Here is a 23368-nt window from a genome sequence, read left to right on the forward strand (position 1 = left end):
GCAAGAGGCAGCTGATCGATGACTCTCTCTCATCGATGTTTCTAGCTCTCTATCTCTCTCCCTTCCTCTCTGTACAAAATCAATAAAAATATATTTTTAAAAAAAGAAAAATAAAGAAAGAAAAGCACTCAGGCGCCATCAAGCACTTTACACATGTTTGGGGTCTTGGTGATTTACATACAGAGGGTCCTGAGTCCATCCAGTGTAAAGGGACTGAGCCTACCCCGCCATCCTGTCCAGCACAAGCTCTCCACTCACCCGGCTTCTCAGGAGAGCCTCTGCCCTGGCCAGGTGCCCATTGTGACCGGACAGCACAGCCGACCCCAAGGTGCCCGGTGTGACCGGACAGCACAGCCGACCCCAAGGTGCCCGGTGTGACCGGGACAGCACAGCCGACCCCAAGGTCCCCAGTGCAGCTCAGCAGCCTGTGACCTCCCACACCAAGATCTCGTTGTGGGCCGCCGTGAAGAGCAGACTGGCAGACGGGGCAAACCTACAGAGCTGTACCCAGTCGTCGTGGCCAGCAAAGTCTTGTGCAGCCCCTGACACACAGTCCACCAGCCTCAGCACACGCTCTGTGGGCAAATGGTATGGGTGGGTCCTGTGCCCATGTCTGCAACTCCGGGACCCAGGGGTTCCCAACCCACCCTGGCTGCCTCCAGCTGGATGTTGAAACACCAGAGAATCTGGGCTAAATGGCCTGTCTTCCACACCCATGGCTGAGAAAGAGCCTGTCATTGTCAGGATGTCTAACAACATGGGGCTTCTAAGGCCCCAAACTGGGCCGCTGAGGCCCTCTATTTGGTGCTTGACTCATTACCCCACTTCAGAGATGAGGGTGCAGACAGGGGCATGTCTCAGTGTGGGGGTACAGGTAAGTCCACTAAGTCCCACTGAGATAGGCAAAGTCCATACACACCGGTACTCACCAGCAAAGCCAATGGCCATGGAGTGGGCCCTGGGGGACAGACTCAGGGACACAGCAAAGAAAGGGAGTGGGATCTTCTTCACCACCTGTGGGCGTCGAGCATGAGGCGGTCAGCAGGGCGTCACATGCCCTGGACCCTCCCTTCCCAGGGTCACAGGGGCGTGCACATGCCTGCTTCTGGCAGAGGCTGTAAAAGACCACCTCTGGATGTGGGCCGAGGCCTGCACACGCCAGCAGCGTCCTATCCCAGGGACAGAAGGCGGCGAGGGAGGGTGGACAGCAGTCTGAAGCCTGAGGAGAGGCACACCGTGCTGTGGCAGGATGGGCAGGCACCGCCCCCCCCACCCCAAGGTGCCAGCAGGACCCTCACCTCCCTGAGGATCGGTGCCGGGAAGCTCAGCCAGTCCACCAGCTCACAGCAGTCCCGCAGCCAGTTGGAGGCCCAGATGCTGACCCGCTGGTCCCCGCTGGCGGCCAACCACAGGTCTGTGCCCTCCACCCCGAAGGCTCCATTCTGGGCGGGTAAGGGCAGGTGAGTACCCCCTGCCCCACTCTGCCCAAGCCCCTTCTCCGCCAGCACCCCCCAGATGAGGCACTGCTGGCCACGTCACCTCCTTGCTTGTGCTCTGGATGGTAGAGATGGGGGCGCCCCGGTGGTCACTCAGCATACGGACGGTCAGCCCTGTGCGTGGCTGGCTCACAGCCACAAGCCCATCCTTGTCTCCAGAGATGATGGTCTGACCTGGGCCAGGCAGGAGCCACTCTGTTACCTTGTGAGCTCCCAGCCCAAAGGTGTGACTTGGGCCAGGCAGGGGCCATGGGACCACCCTGTGAGCCCCCCGCGCCTTACCGTCAGCGGAGAAGGCGATGGCTGTCAGTGCGGCCCGGTGTGGGTGCATCTTGAGCTCCATGGAGATCCGGGAGATGTTGAACACACGCAGTGTGCCATCACTGTAACCTGCCGCCACGTGCTGCTGCTCTGGGCGGCCACAGGACGGGGGGCTCCACGCCAAGCAGAGGCAACTCTGGGGACCCCAGTGGGGAGACATCAGCACTCCCCTGGGGAGCAAGATGGGGCCCAACCCCAAGGCCGAGGACAGAACCGAGGCTGAAGGGAAGGTGGAGCGCCCAGAGCCCTTCAGTGGAGAGGCAGGGTCCCACCCCTAGCACACGCGTGCGCACACCCCAGCCCCTGGTGCCCTGAATACCTGGTTCAGCACCTGGAACTGGATCACCAGCTCCATGCTGGACAAGGACCACACCCTCACACTCCCGTCGTCTCCGCATGTGGCACAGTGGGACTCGCTGGGGCTGAAGGCCACCTCGTTCACCTGTGGGTAGCCAGCCAGCCCTGAGGCCACTTGGCCCTCGGGCAGAGGACACAACGGTGCCAGGTCACTCCTGTGAGAGCATGTGTCCTTCCCAAGCCCGCCTGGCCATGGTCACCTCCACGTGGAGCAGAGAGACTGTCCCGACCTCCCTCTGAGTGCCCCACACAAGACCTAGGGGGAATTCAAATTGTTAGGGGCCCATCTGCCATTGAACCTGACCGGAACACCAGAGAAGTGTTCTGGAAGAACCTAAAATGTGGTGGAGGGCCCTGGCCATTTTGGCTCAGTGGATAGAGCGTCAGCCCACAGATGGAAGGTTCAATTCAGGTCAAGGTCATGTACCTTGGTTGCAGGTTCGATCCCCGGCCAGGGTCAGGGCTCGTGCAGAAGGCAACCAACTGATGTCTCTCTCACATTGATGTTTTTCACTTTCCGTCTCTTCCCCTCCCTTCCAATCTCTCTAAAAACCAATGGAAAAATATCCTCGAGTGAGGATTAACAAAAATAAACAAAAAAATAAATGAAACATGGTGATGGGACAACACATCCATAGAGGACTGCAAACTAAAGGTCGAACCCTGGTCAGTGGGAGGCCCAGGGATGGATGGCCTGGTTTCTCTGCCACATAAATTACAAGGGGAAAAGCAACAGAGGGAAAAGGAAGGAGAAGAGCCAGGCCTGTGGGGCTGGCACGAGTGGACACCACGTGGACTGTGTCAACAAAGACGATGTGTGTGGAATCCTTTTCCTGAAATATGTGCGCGTGAACTAATCCCACAGCTGGGCCTGACCCGGAACAACTGGGGGTTGGGGACACAACACAGACAGCAGAGAGTGAATGCGGGGCTCACAGCCCGGCCTGTGTCCAGGGCGGAAACCACCTCGGACATCTCTGACAGACGGCTGGCGGCCCCGCAGCCTCACCTTGCTTCTGTGGCCGCTGATGAGGCGGGTGCTGGTGCCCTCGGCCCAGCTGACGTACCAGAGCGTGCCTGCCGTGGTGCCCACCACACCCATGTCCATGCTGTCGTGGAAGACGGCGCTCACGATGGCCCCGTCCAGCGTCAGCTCGCGCTCCAGGAACACAGAGCTGGACCTGGGGGGAAGCAGAGGGTCCCGAGTGGAGGCAATGAGAGCCCAGGGAGCCTGGTGCTTCTGGAGTGCGCCCATGTCCTTGAGCTCTGGCCTCACCCCAGCATGTCCCCCCGAGGGCAGGCCCAGCTGGCGAAGGCTCACCTGGCTCCGGAGCCCTTGCGCCGCAGCTCCGGCACGGCCCCCACGGCCCACAGGCGCAGCCGCCTGGTGTTGCTGCCACTGACCAGCCGCGACCCCGAGCACAGCAGCACTCCTAGGGGGCAGGGGCAGGACGTGGCAGGAGCTGCTTCTCCAGCTGCCCAGGACCCGACAGGGTCCTGCTGCCCAGCATTGTGGCTCCCGGGGAGAGGCCACACCCCTAGCTTGCGGGGGGGGGGGGGGGAGGGGGCCCCGCAGGGGCTCCTCAGGCACCCACCGATCTCACCGTCGTCAGCCTCCCAGGCCAGGAAGCACCGGCTGGCACTCGTGTCCCAGACACAGACCTGGCCGGCATTGGAGCCGCAGTACAGCAGGGGCTCGGCCCCGTAGCACAGGGACGTCAGCTCGCCTGCCCCCACCGTCTCGGGGATGGGCTCTCGGTGCGCCTGGAGGGACACAGGGCCGTGCGGGTCAGCGATGTCCCAGGGCCCGGCTAGACCCGTCCTCCAAAACCGCCTCTGAGCCCTGGCACCTGGAGGCTGAGGTCGGGCCCGCGCTGCTGCAGGAGCCACACGGTGAGGGCGCCCTGGCCCGCGCAGGCGAGCTCCCCGGCGCCCCAGGGGCTGAAGGCCATGTCGTGCACCGGCTCCGGGAGGTGGGTAGACGAAACGAGCTCACAGGTGGCCATGCTCCACAGCGCCAGGGTTCGGTCCCCATAGTCCCCTGGGAGATGCATGTGGTCATACCGGCTGCCCAGGGGTCCCAGGACAGGCAGGGGAGTCCAGAGGCCACTGCCCTCTGCACACCCCCTCCCCCAGCCGACCTAGTGTGACAAGGAGCCGATCGTCCAGTGAGAAAGCTAGGGCTTGCACAGTGGTGCGGTGGTGAGAAAGGAGCTGCTGGCAGGAACCCCTGGGCACATCCCAGATGCGGATCTGGCAGCCAGAGGCAGCAGCACCACTCCCAGAGGCAGAGGCCAGGACCTGTCAGGGTGGGCGAGGGGGAGGTGGTTAGTGACGTGGGGCAGGCCAGGGGGGTACTGGCTCTGGGTGGGTGGGAGGCCAGGTCGCCCCCCGTGCTGCTCTGGAGGCCTTGCAGGAGGCACACTATTATGTGCACCACGACCTGGGCGTGGGGGGAGCACCTGGGCGTTGTGGCTGAGAGCCAGCGTGGAGATCTCCTCGGAGTGGCCGAGCCAGTGCTGCTGGGAGCCGGAGTGCAGGTCCTCCACCACCACCAGGCAGCCGCAGGTGTACGCAAAGAAGCCTGTGGAGGGAGGGAGCCCCAGAGCGGGTCTGCTGAGGCCCTGTCACCCTCCCTGTAGCTCTGGGCTGGGAGCCAGGGCGCCGGGGGGTGGGGGGGTCGGGGGGTGGGGGGTGCCCGTGGTCCCTACCTGTGTCTGGCCTCCAGATCACGTTGGCACGCCCATTCCCATTGTAGCCCACAACAGCCTTCAGGTGCAGCCACTCGGCCCCGGCAGGCGGGGAGGACACTTTCTGTGAGAACGTGGTCCGGGATGCTTACGTATGGCACAGCCCCCAGCCACCCCACCGACCGCCCGCCACCTCAGGCTGTGTCCCATCGGGCTGGGCCTGGGGCGAAGCTATGGAGGTACACGCCCAGGATGGGACAAAGGGCGAGAGCGTGGGCCCAAAAGCCTACACAGGAGAGGCCAACTGGGGATGGAAGCGGGCGGTGCAGACAGGGGGCAGGAGTGGGAGATGTGGGTGCTCCCTGGAGTCCGGGGAGGGCAGACAGGGCAGACAGAGACAGCAAGACCCACGGGCTCTCAAGGACAGGACACACAGGAGGAAGGACCATAGTGGAGATAGTGGGCTTAGCTGGACACTGAGTGTCAGCATGGGGGCGAGAGCACAAGAGCGCGGTAAAATGTACCTGTGGGGGGGGGGGGAATGTACCTGTGAAGTGACTACTGCCAAGGCCTGGACTGCCGTCAGCGCTGGCAGCAGCCCCAGGGAGACCCAGGGAACCCACGTGTTAGGAAGAAGGAACACTCCCAGAAACCACAGGGCTGTGCCACCTCACCCCTGACCCTCCGGGGTGCCCCCGTGTGCCAGAGGCTCCCACCCCGTACAACCTTGGCCAGAAGGGAGGCTTTGTAGCGCGCTGTGAAGTGTCTGTAGGCGTCCGGGCGGGCAGTGGGCTGGGTCCTGGCTCCCCTGATGCTCCAGGAACCTGGCAGAGAGGAGGAAGAGGCCACAGGAAGGCAAACCACCCACAGCATTCAGAGACCCCGCCCTCCCAGTCACTGGGCCCGGCTGGACAAGAGCACCCAACCCAGGAAGCACTCAGGGTCAGAGGCTGCATCCCAGCCACAACCTGGCGCCCGGCCTCACAGCAGCCTCAGCTCATGGGCTGAACCCCAATCTGGGGCCCATGGGCACCTACATCTGACCCACGCCAGTCATGAGTACCCTGCCCTACCTTGCTTACTAGGCTTGCCGTGGGGGTGGGGCAGCAGGCTGAGGTCCCAAGGGCCCCCTGTGGCCCTGTCTCCAGCCCCACAGGCCTCCTTCTGCACCAGCAGGGGCGGGCCTGGGGCCTGGCAGAGCCCCTCAGGGCTGTGGCTCTCCTCAGAGGGTCCTTCATCTGACGCAGAGGAAGTGCCTAGGGGAGTTGGGAGCCAGTGAAAGGAGGGCACAGAGCCCCCTACACCTCCCTCTCCCCACAGACCTGGAGCAGCACCCAAACACGCTGACAAACAGGCCTGCCCAGGTGCTCCGGGCCTGCTGGCCTTACCATCACCGCCCTCTAAGGGCCCAGCACAGATGCTCAGCTGGGGTGGGGCTGCCTGGGATGGCACGGGCACCTGACACCGAGGGAGCCCGTTGGTCCCGGACAACACATCCTCCTGCTGTCTTGCATTTGGGCCTGGGGATGGGAGAGGCTGTGCTTAGGGACTGAGGAGGACAGAGAGCAGAGGGGGAGGGATACCTGGTCCCCCACCCCTCATGCACTGGGACCCTCAGGACCGAAGCAGCACCATGCCACTCCCAGTGGCTCCAGTGCCAACACGAGATGTCACCACAGACCTTCCACTGAGGTGCGACCACTCACAGCCTCACTGGTTGGGGGGAGCCCAGGGGAGCTTCGGACGCTGCAGAGGCAACAAGAGAGGGTGTCAGGCGGGGAGGATGAGGCAGGAGGCCTGGCAGAGATGGGTCAAGGGCGCTTGCCTTTCGGGGGGCGACCTCTCAGGGGGGGCCAGGACGTCCCAGAGGAAGATGGCATCCCCCACGCTGAGGAGATGCCGCTGGTCCGGGGTGAAGGCCACGGCCTGCACGGGCTCTGAGTGGCCGATGTACACCTAGGGCAGCACATTTCACATACAGGGACCTCTGAGGCCCGGCCAGAGACCCCGCGGTCCTCCCACAGCCAGGCCAGACCTGAATGGTGGCCGGGCAAGGGGTCCTCATGGTGTCAGGCCCTACGGGTCATCGTCCACCCTCCTCCTCACCCCCCTGCCTGCCCCCACCCGCGTCCTCAGCAGCACGCACCTGGCAGCTGGGGCTGGACTGCGTTAGGTAGTCCCACACCTTGATGGCACGGTCGGCAGCTGTCAGCAGCAAGCGGGCATCGCCGCTGAGAGCCAGGGCGGTACAGGCCACGGGGTGCATGTCACAAAACTGCAAGCGAACATTCTCGTGGGGAGACGATCAGAGCACAGGAGTCCCCTGAACCTGGGAGACCTCCCTTCTCAAAGCACGTAGCTCTCAGGAGTGGAAGGCAGCCCAGCACCTCCCCTCCCCAGGCACGGGGGCCACCAAGATGGGAGCCCAGGGGAGCCCAAGCCTCCGGCCACGCGCCGGGACTCACCTCCCGAACCATGCGGCCCGAGGTGGCGTCCAGCACCACCAGCTTGTTGGAGGACAAGGACACCAGCAGGTGGCTGCAGCGGGCGGGGCTGAAGCAGACAGCCTCAGCCGAGTCCAGGCCGCTGCTGGCCAGGTCCAGGGCACTGACATCAATCCGCAGCAGCTGGGAGAGAGCAGCAGCTAGTCATCTGCAAGCCCCGCACCCTCCCCTGGCTGGCCCGCCCTGGGCACACCAGGTCCTCTGTGCCCGTGAGCGAGGGCAGCAGAGCCGGGTCCTCTTGGAAGTGAGTGTGGCCTCCCACCTGCCGCCTGGATGTGTGGCACTCCACACAGGGCCACGGAGATGCCCTGCCCAGGGGAGCCGTGCGGCAGAAACACCCCTGGGGTCTGCCGGCCAGGCTGGCGCAGGCCCGCCCACACTGGGCACACGGAAGGTCCTGGCAAACTCACGTCATCCAGGGAGGCTGCGTCCATGATGGTCACCATGTACTTAAAGGGGCCCATGAAGGCCAGCAAGCGGTTGTCGGCACTGACGGCCAAGGCGCTGGGACGTGGGAGGGCATCCCGGCACACTACGTTAGCTGCCGGGATCACAGGGGCGGGTGTCAGCGGGGTGGGAAGGGGTGCCCAGAGCAGGCACAAACCCTGCCCGCAAGTGCAGAAACCGGCCCAGGGCCCAGGTCTGCCAGAATACAGCTGGGCTTCTCCTCGGCCACGTGATCCCCCAAGTGACCATCTGACCAGCCATGGGAGGGACAGATGCCCTTGGGTGGGCCTACCCTCTGCCAGCCTGGCACTCAGGCTGCTCACCCCCTTCTGGGGTGGGGCGGAAACAGACCCTCATAGGCCTTCTGTTTTGAGGGCTTGGTGTGTCCTAAAACCACACTTGCCCTGGGGGCTCTGGTAGTGAGGCCACTGAAGGCAGTTTCCTGCCAGCAGCGAACACTAGGCAAGCCCCACCCCCCAGGAGCCAGAGGAGGCGAAGGCTGGGAGGCAGCGGGGGTGGTGTCTAACCTGCAACACGCAGGACGGGGCAGGAAGTGGCAGCGCAGTGGTACTGGGCCAGGGTGCCCTGAGAGCAGGCGCTGAACAAGAGGCTGCCATCGGGGCTGATGACCAGGCTAGTGATGGCTCCTTGGTGACACCTGCCCACAGAGGGGATGCCCGCTGCCTTGTACCATCCCTGACCACGTCCCCAAGGGGCAGCAGGGCAGGAGGCTCTCCCCTGCTCTTCCTGGCCGCCCACATACCCCAGGGGACCCCACAGGTATCCACCAGAGGCCTCTGCGGAGCCAGGGGCCAGCGGGGCACCCACCTGTGCTCCTCCAGGACCCTGGTGGCCTCCAGGCTGAAGGAACGGACGGCCCCGCTGCCGAAGCCGCAGAAGAAGACGGGCTGCGTGGGGTGGAAGGCGACCGCACAGGGCGCTTCCTCGGGCGACGTGAAGTCGTAGAGCTGGCGGGCGGGGCCGTGTGAGGGCGGGCAGGGTGCCCGCTACCAGCTGGCCAGCACCTGAGAGCTAGTCCCTCTTCAGGTGGCCTGCACCGAAGGATCCCCAATACAGGCCACCAAAGGTCCTCCCCAGCCCCCCACCGGCCTGGGCCCGGCCCCCCAGGCCTCAGCATGGCCCGCGGCTCTCCAGTCTTTCCCTCCCGGCCGCACTCTACCTGCTGCAGGGTCGCCAGGTCCCAGACTCGGACAGTGTGGTCCTGGGACACGGTGGCCAGCTGTCCTCGGTTGCACTCGGTGGCGAGGGCGAGCACCGGGGCGGTGTGGGAGCGCACCAGCACATTATACTCCCGGGAGGGGATGTCCAGGAAGCCCAGGTGGCCCGAGGAGGTGGTGGACAGCACACGCAAGCCGTCGGGGCTGAGTCGGACTGAGCTGATGGGGCCCTCATGCTCTGCAGGCAGGGTGGCTGGGTGACCTCCCAGGCAGGGTGGGCCGGCACCCGGGGGGCAGGCTGGCCACACCCAGAATGCACCTCCCTCCCAGCCCCCCAAGACACAAACCCGTTTCCTTGCTGCCTTCCTGTGGACAGATCGGGCAGCTCCCCCGTGGCCACCCACCCCTGGCTCAGCAATGGTGGTTCCCAGGGCCAGGATGGAGCTTCTCAGAGTCCTGACGGCCATCTAGCCCAGGGATGGACCCTGATGGCGAGCAGCCATCTTGTCCTACCTGCCTCCAGGAGCACCGAGGAGAAGTCCAGGGGCCAGAGGCGCAGGCAGCCGTCCTCCGAGCCCACCGCACACTCCGCCTGGGAGATGCTGAGGCTGCTGATGGCGATGCCGGGACCTGGGGGCAGGCGGCGTCAGCAGGAGCATCAGGGCTGCTCCGCCCACACAGCAGGGGCTACCTACCCGTGCTGAAGGCCTGCTTCTGTGGGAGGGGGCTGCTGGGAGTCTCCGTGGGCAGGAGGCAGCGAGCGCACCGCACAGCCATGCGCTGGTGGTCAATCTCCAGGATGTGACCACTCCGGCTGCAGACGTATCTGCCAGGGGAGGCAACAGGTGAGGGCCGAAGGGCCAGACGGACGGGACGGGGCTAGTCGGAGGACAAGGGTGGTACTCACAGCATGCAGCCATCCTGGGCCTTCCCGAAGGCCAGGTCAGTGAACTCCAGTGCATGATGCTCCCCCAGGTCCACGGGGCAGGAGCACAGGCCGCCGCCTCGAAGCCGCCACAGCCGCACATTGCCCCGCCCGCATGACGCCATCCTGCAAAAGGGTATGAGTTATCCAGTCCCCAAGGGAGCTGAGGCTGCTGCGGACAAGGGCCCGGAGTGAGGAAGGGGAGACGGGCTCAGTGGTTCCGCCCCATCCAGGCCCATGGGGTGCCAGACCCCCAACCCAGCCCTGCAGGTGGATAGGAGGCCCGGTTACCTGGTTTCATTAAAAAGGGCAATCTCAAACGCCTGGATGTCAACGTCGGTGTTTGCCTTTGCGAGAATGACGGCCTCACCGCCTTGCCCCACCTGGTCAGTGCCCCATGCCACCACCACCTGCAACAAGTTCCTGCTGAGACCCCGCGGCACTGGCCTGCCCTGCTGGGCCTCCACTAGGCTCCTCTCTCCTAGGGGAGTCGGCCCTCAGCTGCTGGGAGTGTGGGGAGGGCAGCCCCACGACCCCGAGGGACCTCCACTTGCCCAACCCGGCTTCAGACATAAAACCCAGCTGCCCTATGACTCCAGAAGATGCCACCAAAGAGAGGGAGGCGAGTTATTTAAATGTTGACTCTAGACCCAGCCGGCATGGCTCAGTGGTTGGGCATCAAACTATGAACCAGGAAGTCACAGTTTGATTCCCAGTCAGGGCATATGCTTGGGTTGCAGGCTGGATCCCCAGTGTGGGGCGTGCAGGAGGCAGCTGATCAATGATTCTCTCTCATCACTGATGTTTCTATCTCTCTCTCTCCCTCTCCCTTCCTCTCCGAAATTAACGGACTCCACCCACAAGGGGTGTAAAACAGGAGATACTCTGTAGTGTGTGGGAGGGGGGCCTCCCAGTGGGGCCGGGGAAGGCCAGCAGGGGAAGGTTGCTTCCTAAGTGACTTGGACACGGCCCCACTTCCTCAGCCCGCCCTGTTACCATCTTCCCGTGGCGGTCCTTGCCAATGCAGCAGAGTAGTGTCCCGCTGTCAGAGAAGCTGTGGGCGTGGAAGAGACGGTCAGTGTCACCAGGGCTGCCCCCGCCCGCCTCAGAGGCCCCTCGCCCACCTGAGGGAGCAGACGGTGTGGACGGGGCTCCGGAACAGGGACAGGCAGCCCCTGGTCTGGAAGTCCCAGAGGCGCAGCATGCTGTGGGGGCGTGCCTGGGCTGAGGCCAGCAGAGAGTCGCTCCCATCCAATGCCAGGGCAGAGACCTGGGGAGGCGGCAGGTTGAGGGAAGCTGTGCAGCCTTTGGGTGCAAGCCACCCCTGGGCCGGCAGTTCTCACCTTGTCCGTGTGGCCGAGGAAGAAGCGCTGCTCCCGGGTGTCCACGCACAGGACTACAATGACCGCATGGCAAGGGTACACCACAGCAGCTCCGTCCTTGGTCCACAGGGCCTGTGCACGGGGTCGGAGGCTGAGGTCGCAGGCTGGCAGGCCTCGTCTCCCCACCCTGGTATACCTTTCCCACGTCATGTGCACAGGAGCCAATGGGATGCACACACCAAATGGGAAACTGACAGACACATGAATACACGTGCATGCACACTCACACACACACTCACACAGTTTCCTCTGAGCCCTGTCCGCAATGCAAGAAACTTTGGAGTTCAGGCCATGAAAAGCCGGAGAGCCCACAAAGACTTGGAGCTTGTGTCCAGGAGGGCCTGACAAGCCAGGGCCTCCTCTCCCCCTGTCCCCGACCGCACCCCACAGGGACCAACCAGTCACGCCCACACCACCCCACACGGCTGCATCAAAGCCTTAAACTTGGGTAAGAGCTCACTGGTCTCTGGAAGCTCAAACACTCAGACCCACACTGACCAGCCGATGCTCATGAGAACTAAGGGAGCCTGTGAGTGACGGTCACTGAGGAAGCGCCGAGCTCAGTGCAGACGGAGCAGGAATGGGAATGCAACAGCAACCTCCGGGGATGGAAGGCCTTTCCTCGGACACTCGTCCAACCCACCGAGAGCATGGGACCCCTCACCCATTTAGTGCTGTGGCCCCCGAAGCCAATGACTCTCTTGAGCCTCAGGACAGGGTCTGGCAGGAGGCTCTGAAACAGACAAACCCACTGTGAGACCCCAGAAAGCAAGACCTGGTCCAGCCAGGGCTGCCCAATGGGGCTTCCTTCCTCCCAACAAGCTGCTTAGGACTGGGTGGCTTCTTCGGACTGCTCTGTGGCAGGAAGTCAGGAAGTCTGGTGCTGCCCCCGAGGCACCTGGGGCTGAGAGTTGGGAGCTGGGCACCAGACCCTCCTTACTCTTCATTGAAAGGGATTTTTTAAAAACATATTTTAGCCGAAACCGGTTTGGCTCAGTGGATAGAGCGATGGCCTGCAGACTGAAAGGTCCAGGGTTCAATTCTGGTCAAGGGCATGTATCTTGGTTGCGGGCACATCCCCAGTAGAGGGTGTGCAAGAGGCAGCTGATTGATGATTCTCTCATTGATGTTTCTAACTCTCTATCCCTCTCTCTTCCTCTCTGTAAAAAATCAATAAAATATATATTAAGAAAACATATTTTATTGATTTTTTACAGAGAGGAAGGGAGAGGGAGAGAGAGTCAGAAACATTGATGAGAGAGAGACATTAATCAGCCGCCTCCTGCACACCCCCTACTGGGATGTGCCTGCAACCAAGGCACATGCCCTTGACCAGAATCAAACCGGGGAACCCTGAGTCCGCAGGCCGAAGCTCTATCCACCCAGCCAAACCAGTCAGGGCTGAAAGGGATTTTTGCCCAAAGCTGCCTCCTGCCTACTCTGTGTTCTGCCAGGGGGCTGATGAGAAGGGACCCTCAGAAGCCCAACTGCCCCAAGCATGGCTTGTGGTGAGCAAAGGCCCAAGATCCCCCTACCCACACCTCACCAAGACCCCACCCACCTCCATGGCTTAGACTCCCCTGCCTTCCTCAAGACATGCTCTCACCTCAGGCTTGGTCACGTCCTCTGGGGCCTTGGGCTCCACGGCCAAGTTACGAACGTGCCTGTCAGTGGCCTTCGTGCTGGCCGACAGCCGTCGTCTATGGACCCTGGAGCCACCCCCGATGGAGACTTCGGAGCATTCAGACAGGCCATCCTCTGCAGGGAGCCCCGAGGAGGCCCGCCCAGACTGTGGAGGGACAGTGCCTGTCAGACCCTGGGGCTACCTTCCCCACCTCCGACGGCACAGGCACTCACAGCTGCGGGGCCACGCACCTGGACCACAGGGGACACGCTGTCCTGTCTGGACTTGCGGAAGGGCACTGGGCGAGGGAGAAGCTGTGGCATATGCCTCGGGAAGTCTGCAATGAAGCAAAGGGCAGAGCCCACTGAGCAGAGTGAAGAGGCCTGAGAAGGATGTGGCAGAAGGCACCGGGCAGGGCAGCAGAGAGAGAAGCCACCTCGTCAGCTGCAGCCCACCACTGCACCCAGGCTCCAGCACCCCTCCCAGCTGGAGAGCTTGAGGCCCCCGGGCACCCCACAAGCCACCTCCCAAATGCATCTGGGACCTCAGGATGACCTCGAGGCTAGCCCAGGCCCCTGCAGGCACCACACCTGAGTTCACCACCACCCAGACACAATGCCAGGACCCGTCCCCCGCAGAGCTGTGTGTGCCCCACAGGCCCACCTGCCTCAGGAGGGGAACAGTTCCTCTGAACCAGCTTGGGGGGCGCCGCTGGGCTGTCGCTTGGAAACCTCAGTGGGGCAGAGGGAGAATCAGCATAGCGGCCACCTGCCCTCCCCTGCCAGCCGCCCTGGGACAGGCAGAGCTGCTCACCGGATGTGAATGTAGTGGTCGTGCCAGTTCTCCCCCTTGGGCACTGGAAATGCCATTTCTCGAGGCATGGGGGTGACGGGCAGCTTTGCCCGCCGGGCCTCGGCGGCAGTGACAGCTACAAAGAGTAGAGTTGCTCCAGGTCTAAGGCAGTGCGCCCAGCAACCTCTCCCAGCCCAGGCGAGACTCCGCACACCAGGGGCTTACAGAGTATCACCTGGGCATCTGCCCAGCCACCACCTCCTCCCATCAGTGTCTTGGGAGCTAGGGCAGCAAGGGCACCTTCATCAGGTGCCAAGGCCTCTCCTGGGCAGAGAATCTGGGGGGAGGGATGGGTTTGGAGCAGCCCACCTGCAGGCTGAGTGCAGGGCGCGGGGCACGGCCCTCACCTGGGTCGAAGCAAAGGTCGCTGGTGTAGAGGCTTCGGACCAGCAGGCTGGCACACAGCCGGACACTCTTGAGGTGGTTGTAGCGCCGGTTCAGGTACACGAGGAGGATATTGTGCAGGTCCAGCTGCAGGCAGGTCCAGCGGGCAGCAGGGGGAGGCACACCTGCCGGGTCTGCAGGAGGCAAGCCACGGTCAGCAGTGCCCATCCTCTCACCAGCCAGCCCACAGTGCCTTCTGTCCTTGGCCTGACCCCATTCCCATGGCCAAAACCATGTGCCCACCCCCCTCAGGCTGCCCCACTCCAGGCCACAAAGGAGCCTGACTGGGTCTGTCCCACCTGCCCCTGGGCCTGCCCCACGTCCCAGTCTGCCCTCAGGCTGCTTCTCCTGGACTATCCCTGTCCCGTTCACGCCCCATCTCTGTGTCACCTTTTCTGGATGTCCCTTCACAAACAAAAGGGAATTGAAGCCACGTGGCTGTAGATTTAAATTCCTTGAAGAGGTTGGAAAGGGATACACGGATGACCTGGCTCTCCTGCAGGGGCACAGGGTGCTGTAAGGAGACCAGAGGTGGCACCAGGGGTGCAGAGCCCCCACCACGGACCCCGCTCCCAAGCTCAGCACCTCAGTGGACAAGTCCAGGTGGATGACGAAGTGCTTGGTGGACAGGGGTCGGAAAAGCAGGTACAGGTAGCGTCCCGTCAGCCCCAGGGACTGCGAGCTGGTTTTGGGGAGCTGGATGTAATTGCTGGCGGAGACAGTGCCTCTGATACGATACACGGTGCACTTTAGGGTCTTGTCCTGGAGAAGGAGATGGGTGTGTGCCCCACAGAGCTGGGAGCACAGGAGAGGCGCTGCCCGCAGGTGTCCCAAGGCAGAGAAGAGGACCCCAGGCACCCTCTGCCAGGTCTTCGGCTCACTCACCATCACCGTGGCCACGTCACCCTCCTTGGTGGACCGCTTCCACTCGTCCACCTTGAATTGTCTGAAGACGTTGAGGAATGGGTGCTGCCACACTGGGGGGACAGGGAGGTGTGGGGGACCTGCCCCAGGTGCCAGGCCCAGGGCGGGGCTGGAGTCTGGGTCTGCACGCTCCCCACTAGTGACAGCAATCAAAGCGCGAGTACTGGGTCCGGCCCGAGATCCGCACCAGCCCGCCCAGGGGCCTGGGACGGGCGCTGACGAAGCCAGGCCGCAGGCTCCGTGCGCACCGGCCACCGGCCCGGCCCGCCCCCTCAGGATCCCGGACCGCTCGCCCCCGGGTCTGCGGGCCGCGCGCCTACCTCGCGCCATGGCGCAGCCGCCGGCACTTCGCTCGCACTTCCCGCCTCGGCAGCCGCGCGCCCCACGCAGGGCACGCAGCGCGCGCCTAGCAACGGCCGCCTGGCAACGGCGTCACTTCCGCCTTGCGGACCACGTGACCTCGGGCTGCCACCTCCACCTTAGCGGCGCTGAGTTGCTGAGTTCGTAGTGGTATGGTCTCTTGCGGGTCCCCAAGACCCTGCCTGCCCAGTCTGCTCTGGCCACTCTTTCGCTGTCGCAGTCTGGGGTAGGAGCCTTTGTCCCCAGGTTCCTGTGGGCACTCTCAAGCCAGGACCCAATGTGGGAGGGGGGGCTCTAGCACCACCAGCTTTGGGATCCGGGGAGGTTCCTGACTCGTTCTGGGGTCCATCTCCATTTCCAGAATGACACGCACCCCCAGGAGCGGTCCACTCCCACAGACAACCCAGACAGCCCTCAGAAGGGAGGGTGCACACCGGGTACTCCCCCTTCATCCTGTCAGCCATGAGGTCACCTGCTCCACAAGCTAACAGTGTCCCACAAGAGCCTAGGGTTGAGCAACTCCAGCTCCCATAGTCATCTGCCAGGGTTCCCCCAAAACCTGTGGGTCATCTTCCTCCACTGTCCCACTCCATGTCTGGGAGAGAGGACCAGGGATCCTGAGACCCGGCCTCAATCCTGGGGCTGAGACCCCATCCCAGATTCCGTTACAGAACATTTATGGGCCTCCAAGGTGGGCTTGGACACCTGCCAACTCCAACAGGGAGAGGAAGCAGGAGTGGGTGTCAGGTGGGGCAGGGTGAGATTCAGACTTCCAAGAAAGATGAGCTGGCCCCAGCACCGCTGTCAGGACACAGGAGAGCAGCTACGCCGAGCTGAGAGGACACCCCCCCTCCCCACACACACACACACACACACGCGCGCGCGCACACCAAATAAAGGCCACTCTGAAAAGGCAGTTTCTTGACTTTATTAACCTGGAGCTCTGCCATACCAGCCCCAGGGGCTGGTGCCCAGGCACAGTGAGCAGGATTGAGGTCAGACAGGTTCAGCCCCTGGCAGCCTGGCACAGCTGGGCCAAGGGGTTAGAAGGTACAAAAGTCCAAATGCTGGCACTTCAGGTGTGGCTGGCATCCAGCCTGGCTCGGAGGGGAACACGACCTGCTGCAGTGGGTATACAGGGTGCCATGGTCCTCCCCTGGCAGAGGGTCTGCCGTGTGGCAGGGCCAGGCCTGTGCAGGCAACGTTCGTTCCAAAGCAGCGGCTAGGAGCAGTTAGTGATTCTGGCCAGGAACTGCTGTGCCCACCACTCATCCAGGTCGATGGGCACGAAGTCTGTGGGCAGAGCAGAAGGCTGGTCAGTGATGTCGCCTCCCAGCCTGTCGGCATCTCTCCCCCTCAAGCTGACCACAAGCCCCTCACTCAGACCCAAATGTGGCACGCCTAACCCAGACCCCAAATGTGGCAGGCAACTGTGAAGATGTGGGTCAGGTTCAAGTCCCCGCTGCTATGTCCTAGGACTAGAACCTGGCAGGGCCCAGGTCACTGTGGCAGGGAGTGGAGGGTCTCCCTGAGGGTGGGGGAGGGCTCACTTTGCAGTCTGGGGTTGGGGGTCCTCTCGACGTACTGCACAGGCCTCGGGCTGCTCTCACCGGCTGGGCCACCACCCAGCTGCTGCTCCAGCTGCTGCTCCACCTGCTGCCAGGCTGTGGGGAGAGGACAGTCAGGCTGAACCAGGCCTCCCTGTCTCCACCCCCCACCCCAAGGCCACTCTGGACCACAGCCCAGACGTGGAAGTAGGCAGCCTCCTGGTCTGTCGCAGGACAAACAAGCGGAGAGCCCAGGAGGAACCCAGCGCTCTCACAGCTGCAAGTCAGGTTGCAGCGGGGAAGAGGCCAGGGGCCCAGGCCATACCCTGGAGCCTCCAAACTACCTTCGGACACAAAGCGGACGTTCTCTTCGTGGGCCAGTGTGTAGGTCTCCTGGGTCGCCTCGATGGATGGGGACGTGGCAGGGGGCCTCCGGCCATTCACTCGGTTGAACACAAGCCTTGGCCCTGTACTGTGGGAAGAGGGAGGAGGTGATTGGTGACTGCCAAGCCTAGGGGCTGCCTGGTGAAGTTCCAGGCTCAGGCTCAGGCCACACCCCCTACCCCCAGGCCAAGCCCAGCCTCAGCCCTTCCCTGAACCACAGCCTTCCTACAGCCAGTGGCCAAGCCCTCTTTCCTGCAGGCCTGAGCTCCGCAGCAGCTCAGAGCACATCTCAACCTCTGGCCCTGAGGCATACCTTTGTCCCAGCTCCCCAGCAGGGCCCATGCTCAAGGCACACAGGCACCCCTCTAAGGACCTCTCAGGCACCCACCCCGCCTCCCACCTGCCTCCCACCTCCCATGGACTGGCCAGGCCTCCGACAGCCCGGGTTCTGACTAGTTGTGACCAGATCCCTCTGTCCCAACCCCACCCACCAGGTACAGTTCTTGGCCATTTCTCTCCACAGAAGCTTCTCCATCTCATCAATGCCCCAGGGTGGGAAGAAGAACCCAAACAAGTGCCCAGTGACCGCTGCTCCCGGCCCCATAGGGATGAGCCCAGATGGGGTGGGTGTTCTTGGGCAGGTGTGACTGCAGCCCTGGCCAATCCCTGCCAGCCCCACACAAGGGCAAGGCTCTTGCTCACAGGGGTGGGAATGCTGAATGAGGAGGTGGCCATAGTGGGCATGCTCTGTCCAGGGGGCCGCTGGGCCCGTCCTGGCCAGCTGGACCCAGGGCTGTGATGGGCCGTGGAGGGAACAGGGCCGCACCTAGAGCAGGAAGTGGGAGCCGGGAGTCCTGGGCTGCACGTGCCACTCGGCCAGGCACTCTCCTGCTCGCCATCCTGGGCTCAGGTGCCCCACCGCTGCTCGGACTTCCTCCTCAGCCGAGAGGAGCACTAAAATAAAGAGGAGCGTCTTGAGGGGCACCGGTGCCACCGGCTCTGGGCTACAGGGAATCTACTGGGATGGGGCTCCTCCCCCTCTGAGCTGCAGAACCAGAGGATGTGACCTGCCCCATACATGCACACATGCACACACACGGAGCGGCACACACACACACACACACACACACACACACGACTGCAGACTTCAGGAAAAGTTGGCAGGCTGGATACTGAACAGGGAACAAATAAAGGGAATTGCAGCCCTGGACTTCAAACCACAGGGACCAAGGTGGTGGCTGGCACCAGCCTGGCCACCCCTGTCCTCTGTGGGCACTTGGTGTGGTTACATAAAGCCAACACACAGGCCCTCTGGGGGAAAGGGCACGGGCTCCCATGTGCTCCTGTGATTGAAGGCCACCCTGTGCTGCTCCCAGGGACACTGGCCGCAGGCCAGCTCCAGCCCACAGCACCCACGTCCCTGTAGCACCAACAGGGGCATCTTCTCACCTAATCCCTTCCAAGGCCCCCAAGGTAGACCCCCCCTCTGGTTTTCAGCCCAGAATCTGGGCTCAAACGAAGTGACCTGTCCAAGGTCACCTGCCCTGATGGGTAGCAGCATCAGGCCTCAGCTGCACATCTAACCCCACAGCCTACAGCTCTGGTCCCAAGCCCCCTCCCCACCTGCCTGACTGTCTGCCCCTAGACCTCTGTGGTCACATGCCCCCATTCCATCTTCTCCCCAGCAGTTGGTATAGCCTCTCCCTGCCTGTCCCTGCCGGGGAGGGAGAGCTTGTCAGAGGTCCAGACCCATGTGGCCTGTTCACCACCCTGACCCGGGACCGGCTAGAACCCAAGCCTGTCCATTTAGAGGGTCAGACACTGTGAGCATCTGCAGGGCACCAGGCCTGCAGGATAGATGCAACACCCCCTCCCTCCTGGACAACTTGGGGCCAGGATGGGGAGCAGTGAGAAGGCTTGGCAGAGGAAAAAAGCAGGGGAGGTAGGCAGGGGGGCAGGGTAGAGCCATTTTAGAGAATGGCCCCCTGAGAAGATGCAGTAGAGGTCAGGGCTCCTCCAGGTAGGGGACAGCTGGCCGGCTGACCTCCCAGTGGGGGCTCTTTAAGGTCACAGGGACTATAGCGGGAAGTTCAGGGGAGGAGGAGTGACCTAGGAGAGAAGGGCAACCAGCACAGCGGGCACACACTCTTCCTGCTCCTCACTCCTCTGCACGTGGTGTGCACGGCCCAGCTCCTCGGGTCCAGCTTGTCAGCACCCTTCTGACCCGGGACTTGGCAGGCTGCCTGTGCCCCCGGGCTCAGGGCATGCTGAAGACAGGTGAGGCCTCCTGGGAGTTGTCAGGGCTCTGTACTGTCTTCCCCACAGCCCTCCCCAGCAGGCGGGACATGGAGAGGAAGGTGTAAGTTTCTCTAGGTGAGAGGGTGGGGAGCACCGCCGGCCATTCCAGCCCCAAGCTACCTGGCTGGGTGGCACACCTGTGCCTCACTTCCCCTGGGAGGGAGGGGCGCTGCCAAGACCACTGTCCAGGCGACAGGCAGTGTCAGCGCAGCCTTGGGCCCAGAGCAGCCCTGAAAGCTGCTCACTTCCCTCCCAGGAGGCCCCTGTGACTGGCCTGGGACATTCTCCTCACTAGGACAGAGCCCCAAAGTGTCAGCTCAGCTCAGAAGGGTCCCCAAAGGATGCCTCCACATGTGGCATTTGAGGCCTGTGACTGAGGGAGAGGGGCAGGCTGAGGGATCCCCTCTCTGTCTTCCCCGCACACATACATACACACACACACACACACACACACACACACACATCCTGACCTCCTGACCAACTTTAGAGACTGTCCGTCCTCATCTTGGGAAGTCCCCCTCGCCAGCACCTCCTCCTCAGCACTGCCTCTGGGGGCCCTGGGTCTGCTGCCCTCCCCTCGGCCCAGCCAGGAGCCCTCAGCCTGTGTGCGCCTAGATCAAAGCCAAGGCCAGGGCCTGAGCTCTGTGGGAGGGGAATCTGACCTCCAGTTCATGGTAGTGTGAGGCCAAAGTGTGCAGGACTGACTGGTCTCAGGCTCCTGGCACCAGCAAAACTGCTGCTGGTCAGGAAAGGCGAAAACCGCAGGCTCCAGAGAGCCCTGAGCATCTTTGGGGGCCTCTGGGGCCCAGCCAGGGTGTTTGGGGTGAAGGGCAGAGGAGGGCATTTGGCATGGCAAGGCCAGAGGGCACCACGTAACCCTCTCCCCCAGCGAGCTCTGCAAGCAAGGAGTTGGCAGCCCGACAGGATCCTTGAGGGCGGGCGCCCTGGGCCGTCACGCTCCCGCGGGAGTCCAGAGCAGCTGGCCTTAAACCCTGTTCTCTGAAGCTCAAGGTCGCCGGGACATTTGACTCAGATGCCCGGAGCCCCTCCGACCTTGGAGTCGGTCGGCTTTCTTCCGGGGTGCCACAGGGCTCGCCGTGGGGGTGTCTATCCGACCCAGCTGGGTGCCAGGTGCGGCATTAGCGCTGTGGGAACCGGAGCTGCCCCGCGGGCAGGGCTGGGCTGGGCGCGGCGGGTGGGATAGGCCCGCCCCGCCCTCCGCGCCCGCCCACCCCGAGCACGTGGCCCCGGCTCCGCTAACCTTTCCCCAAGGTCACTCTGCGGCCCCCGGGACGGCCGGCGCGGGAAGAGGGGGCCGGGCTCCGGCAGGGGCGGCGCGTCTCACCTCAGCAGGGGCCAGGGTCCGGGGGGCTGCGCCCGCGGGGGCGGCGGGGTGGGCGGCGCGGGCTGCCGGCATTTCAGGAGCTCGCCCAGCCGACTCTCCACCTGCTGCTGCGTGGGCCCTGCGGGCACAGGGGGGCGCGTTAGCCGCCGCGGCGGGGGGACCTCGGGACCCCTCCCCAGCCCCGCCCGCCGCCCGCCCGCGCACCTGTGCGGCGCTGCGCCACCAGCTTGCTGGGCCCCTTGGTGATGGTGTACATGGTGCGGGGGGCCGCTCCGCGCCGCGCTCGGACGCACGCCCTCGCCTCCCCGGCCCGCGGGCAGGTCCGGTGCCCTCCACCCGAGCTCGCGCCGGGCTGGTGCCGCGGGTGCAGCCCCTTTAACGGGCGGCGGGAGGGGGCGGGCCCGCTACACGCCCCCGACTCTTAAAGGGCTCGCGCTACTAGCGGACCGGCCCGGGGGCAGGTCCGATGCCCTCCACCCGAGCTCGCGCGGGGCTGGTGCCGCGGGCACGGCCCCTTTAACGGAGGCGGGAGAGGGCGGGCCTCCTACACGCCCCCGGCTCTTAAAGGGCTCGCGCTGCGCGGACCAGCCTGGGGGCACGCGGCGGAGGCGGAGCTCTGGCTCCCGATCTGGCGAGAACAGCGTCCCGCCCCACGAGGCTGCAAGCCAGGGCAGAGGGAGTGTGGTGGGACCTGAGACCCTGGCCCCCGCGCTGCCCGGAGGCCAGGTGAGCCTTGGGTAAAGTGACCAGACGTCCCGATTTCTAACAATTAACGCCGCGGGACAAACTGTTAAAAATCGGGACGTCTGGTCACCTTAGTCATGGGGCACCCACACCGGGCGCGAGGCCCTCGCCCAAGACCTTTGCTGGGTCAGCCGGGGTGCTCTGTGTGCACCCCAGAAAAGAGAGCGCTGCTATGCCTGTCGCTGGCCTCAGCCAAGATGCTTGGCTTGGGTGGGCTAGGACAGTGTGAGGGGTCCGAGGGCGTCAGAGAAGAGAATAGGGGGTAGGTCCCCAGGGTTTGGGTAGTTGGCAGACACCCTGGGAGTCTTCCTTCCACCCCAGGAGACAGGAGCCGCCTTCTGCTCCATGTCTCAGCCTCCCATGCCCATGCGCTCTGCCAGCCAGCCCCCGGGCAGGGAGCGAGCATTGGGAGGGAGACCTGTGGGCAATGGGATGGGGGGAGGGAGACGGTGAGGTGGCCCAGCTTGCCCGTGTTATCTTGAGGCAGGTCAATACGAAGTTAGGGACATTCCCTGACAAGTGGAATAAGGGAAACAGACAAAATAGCCGGGATCGGTTTGGCTCAATGGATAGAGCGTCGGCTTGGGGACTGAAAGGTCCCGGGTTCCATTCCGGTCAAGGGCATGTGCCTTGGTTGCGGGCATATCCCCAGTGGGGGGTGTGCAAGAGGCAGCTGATCGATGACTCTCTCTCATCGATGTTTCTAACTCTCTCTCTCTCCCCCTTCCTCTCTGTATAAAATCAATAAAATATATTTTAAAAAAATAATTAAGCAAGGCCAAGGATTTGAACAATAATGAGTCACAAGGTTTTGTTTTTCCTAACCAAGGACACTGAGGAGCAAATGGTTTACACAGTCCAGACCGTCTCAGGACAGAACGGCCTGGGTCCTTGTCCCTCTCTGCAAGAAGGTTCTTTAAAATTAAAACTAACCAGCCCAGCACAGCTGGTATGGCTCAGTGTTTGAGCCTGACTCACTCCCAGTCAGGGCACATGCCCAGGTTGCTGGCTCTATCCCCAGTAGGGGGCGTGCAGGAGGCAGTAGATCAATGATGTTTCTCATCAATGTTTGTTTCTCCCTTCCGCTCCCTAAAAATCAATAAAAACATTTAACAAATAAATAAAACTAACTTAAAGTTACCCTGGCCTCTATATACATGCATTTTGGTAAATCAACATATCGAAGGACACAAAGCTACTGAATATTCTATTGAGACCCTTCCCTGAGACCTCCCCCAGGATTCCAAGAAAGATAAAAAATAAACATTAAAAAAAAAACAAAAAAAAACCCTCAATGCCCTAATAAGTTTGGCTCAGTGGATAGAGCATCAGCCTGTGGACTCAAATGTCTCAGGTTCAATTCCAGCCAAGGGCATGTGCCTTGGTTGTGGGCACATCCCCAGTAGGGGGTGTACAGGAGGCAACTGATCCATGTTTCTCTCTCATCCATGTTTCCAACTCTCTCTCCCTCTCCCTTCCTCTCTGTAAAAAATCAATAAAATATATATTTTAAAAAGACTCAAGACAAAGGATACAAGGCCCGCTCCCTAGAGCAAGCCCACCACACTTTGTATCTTTGCTCTTTTTCTTCTAAACACTATGGACC

General features: G+C 62.7%; 2 protein-coding genes across 2 annotated transcripts; both read right to left on the bottom strand.

Moving 5' to 3' along the window:
* Positions 1-107: 107 nt before the first annotated feature.
* WDR90 (WD repeat domain 90) lies at positions 108-15495 on the bottom strand. Its single transcript, XM_084882196.1, has 42 exons — positions 15405-15495; positions 15046-15137; positions 14746-14922; positions 14551-14656; positions 14124-14294; positions 13738-13852; positions 13588-13655; positions 13176-13261; positions 12907-13089; positions 11965-12033; positions 11262-11372; positions 11043-11188; positions 10915-10972; positions 10210-10328; positions 9901-10044; positions 9689-9819; positions 9507-9623; positions 8996-9231; positions 8644-8783; positions 8343-8473; positions 7779-7909; positions 7330-7491; positions 7011-7139; positions 6690-6820; positions 6546-6610; positions 6253-6384; positions 5938-6120; positions 5591-5688; positions 4886-4988; positions 4637-4758; positions 4316-4475; positions 4025-4215; positions 3770-3938; positions 3496-3607; positions 3184-3355; positions 2137-2259; positions 1779-1953; positions 1540-1670; positions 1299-1442; positions 1100-1219; positions 930-1014; positions 108-575 (listed from the first exon to the last, which is right to left on the bottom strand). The coding sequence occupies exons 1-42, from the start codon at positions 15412-15414 to the stop codon at positions 418-420; spliced, it is 5406 nt and encodes a 1801-aa protein (XP_084738322.1). The 5' UTR covers positions 15415-15495; the 3' UTR covers positions 108-417.
* Positions 15496-16356: 861 nt separating this feature from the next.
* Positions 16357-21391, bottom strand: MCRIP2 (MAPK regulated corepressor interacting protein 2). Its single transcript, XM_084882865.1, has 5 exons — positions 21223-21391; positions 21019-21136; positions 17336-17463; positions 16995-17108; positions 16357-16737 (listed from the first exon to the last, which is right to left on the bottom strand). Exons 1-5 carry the CDS (start codon positions 21272-21274, stop codon positions 16667-16669), a joined length of 483 nt encoding a protein of 160 aa, XP_084738991.1. The 5' UTR covers positions 21275-21391; the 3' UTR covers positions 16357-16666.
* Between the last annotated feature and the right edge of the window lie 1977 nt (positions 21392-23368).

The sequence above is a fragment of the Pipistrellus hanaki genome (assembly GCF_964339955.1).
Source record: "Pipistrellus hanaki genome assembly, chromosome: 4".
NCBI classification, from domain to species: domain Eukaryota; kingdom Metazoa; phylum Chordata; class Mammalia; order Chiroptera; family Vespertilionidae; genus Pipistrellus; species Pipistrellus hanaki.